This window comes from Pseudonaja textilis, chromosome 2, assembly GCF_049901715.1.
Source record: "Pseudonaja textilis isolate UNSWEBS1 chromosome 2, rPseTex1.2, whole genome shotgun sequence".
NCBI classification, from domain to species: Eukaryota; Metazoa; Chordata; class Lepidosauria; order Squamata; family Elapidae; genus Pseudonaja; species Pseudonaja textilis.
In genome coordinates, this window is record NC_141991.1 from 161,430,867 (window position 1) to 161,433,924 (window position 3,058).

Below are 3,058 nucleotides of genomic sequence, written 5' to 3' on the forward strand. Positions count from 1 at the left end.
GTTTTCAGTCCAGGGATAATCCAAATAACAAAGTCCAGCATCAAAAACAGTTCAGTAACAGACTTACATCAAATCCAAGAATAACTATGGTCAGCAACAATCAGTAGGGAAATGCAGGAACGGCAACACTCTCAGCAACAGGAGAACAGAACAACCCAGGTTTCTGGCTCCATCTTATGGCCATTTGAGGAACCACACCCAATAACCATTTTAGCATTCCCTTAAAGAAACAGTATTAAAATGTCTATCCTGGTTTATATATTTTCCCAACCCAACTGTTAGGTGACTTACATTCCTAACAATTTTCCTTTCTTCTACAAAACATAGTAATTGGGCTTCTATTCTCTGAATGAGTCTACACAAAATACCAATATAGGCAAAAACTTACAATTCTTGCAGAATTACAGTTGTTTTATTCTGCAATCATTTTTCTTGCAAAGTCTTTTCTTGACGCTAGAAAAAGCAGAAGGAGAGGAATTCACAGAACAAAAAAAGTCTGTAATGAAAGTAAATCAATGTTTGGTCCAGAAAAATTGCTTTTCTCTACTAAAATGCTCAGAAAATGTTTAAGCTGTTACATTTTGTTTCAAATTTAACCAATGCCAAAGATGCACGGAACGCTGTTACCTTCACACCAAGTGGTCCCTATTTTTCTACTTGCATTTTTATATGCTTTCGAACTGCTAGGTTGGCAGAAGCTGGGGAAAGTAATGGGTGCTCACTCCCTTACATTGTGCTAGAGATTCGAACCACTGACCTTTCTGATCGACAAGCTCAGCGTCTAAGCCAGTGAGCCACCGCGTTCCCATATCAATATGACAAATACCTAAATAACTACATAATTCATTCATATAAAATGGACTAACAACACTGCAGTGAAAAAATGGTGTTACATAGTAATAAATAGAAAAAATAAAGAAATGTATGTAGATCAAAAATATTTGATAAATGTATTTAATTCTACCTTTTATAGGATTCATGACATTTGAGCCATGGTGGCGCAATGGTTAGAATGCAAGCAGTGCAAGCTTCTTTTGTTGACTGCTGGCTACCTGCAGTTTGGCAATTCAATTTTCATTTAGCTCAAGGTTGACTCAGCCTTCCATCCTTCCGAGGTCAATCAAATGAGGGCCCAGATTGTTGGGGGCAATATGCTGACTCCGTAAACAGCTTAGAGCGGGCTGTAAACACTGTGAAACGGTATATAAGTCTAAGTGCTATTGCTATTTCAAATATTAAGTCAATTTATTTTTTTACAGAAGTGGAAGTGACTGATATTCATTGCTCTAGACATATTGTAGTTGACAGAATTTCCCTTGTGTCTGTAAAATGAGATCAGGAAGCCATAATGGCAAACCAAACCTATGTGGCTGAATTCCATTTCCTTGGCCTTTCCAGAAGCTTGAAGATCCGTCTTTTATTGCTTGGACTTTTTTCAATTGTCTATTCTCTCACTCTGGTGGGCAACACAATCATCTTAATCCTCGTATGGTTGGATGCCCGGCTCCACACTCCCATGTATTTCTTTCTGAGCCATCTGGCTTGTGTGGACATCTGCTATACTTCCAGCACTGTCCCCCAGATGCTGACAAACCTTCAAAGCCCAGGACAAGCCATCTCAGTGCTTGGATGTGCCACGCAGATGTATATCTTTCTGGCCTTGGCCACAGCAGAGTGTTTTCTCCTGGCAGTGATGGCCTATGATAGATATGTGGCAATATGCCATCCACTGCATTACACAGTCCTCATGAACAAAAGAATGTGCATCTTTATGGCCACGATATGCTGGACGAGTGGCCTCATCCTCCCAGTGGTCCATACTGTTCTCACTTGGCAGTTGCCATTCTGTGGCCCTAACTTGATAGATCACTTTTTTTGTGAAATGCCAGCTTTGCTGAAGCTGGCATGTGCTGATACTGGAGTTATTAAAAAGATTACTTCATCAGGGTGCATTTTTACCTTGCTTGTTCCTATCACTTTTATCACCATGACATACATCCGCGTTCTGGCAGCCATCTTGAAAGTCCAAACTGCAAAAGGGCAGCGCAAAGCTTTCTCCACATGTGGTTCCCATATGACGGTTGTGGTACTTTTCTATGGCAGTGCCATATTTATGTACATGAGACCTGAATCCAGTCACTCTCCAGGCCAGGATAAAATGATTTCTCTGTTTTATAGCATTGTCATTCCTTTGTGCAATCCCATTATTTATAGTTTGAAGAATAAAGATATGAAAACAGCCTTGACTAAAATCCTGCAGTTCTGAAGACTTTGTGGAGTGGCAAACAAACAAATAAGATGCCTTGTAGTGGTTTATAAACTCTGGTCTGTTTCTTCTTTTGGGCAACAACTTTTTATGGTTTCAGGCAGGATTCTGCAAATATCTTTACTGCTATATTTCCTGATGATAAAGATGTAATAGGAAATATCCTATTCAGATTTTTCTTTGTAGGATTAAGTGAGAATGTTCATGAAAAATTTTAAATTAACATTTTAGTTACTTTCATTAAATAACGATTGCTGCAGAAAAATACTGTAGTGCAATAGCAACAGGAACTGACATGTACGGATGTTACTTAAACAAATTGGAGATTTGCTCAGATGACTATATAATGGTACTATTTTGTTCCGGTTTCTCAGGGCATACCCTCACAGGGTCTTTGCACCACTCCGAGATCACTTTTGCATCAGTCTGATCTCTGTCATTGTCATCTGGGTTCAGCTACTTAGCTGATTTATTTCTACCACAGACACTATATATTTGAAAGAATAAGTACAATCTTTTGCTTGAAATGTTGTGCCTTGATGGAGTCTGTGGGCAATACATTACCCTACTGGCAGGAAACTTGCTTCCTGTTGTAAATAGCTGGGAGTCACCAGATTCCATCAACTTCAGAGCTGTGTAGCCTTTCATGAACTTAAGAATTGACCAAATCTCATCTTTGTAAATACTTTGAAGTTCACTTTTTAAATACTGCTTATTAAAGATTGAAAACTTTAAGAACTGCAAGTTGGGTTGTATTTGCTGGATGAATTTCCCTTCAAACTGTTAAGAAAG

General features: G+C 38.8%; 1 protein-coding gene across 1 annotated transcript; it reads left to right on the forward strand.

The window, feature by feature from the left end:
- Positions 1–1,348: 1,348 nt before the first annotated feature.
- Positions 1,349–2,266, forward strand: LOC113444476 (olfactory receptor 2A5-like). The gene has a single exon (XM_026713252.2). It carries the CDS (start codon positions 1,349–1,351, stop codon positions 2,264–2,266), a length of 918 nt encoding a protein of 305 aa, XP_026569037.1.
- Positions 2,267–3,058: the final 792 nt, after the last annotated feature.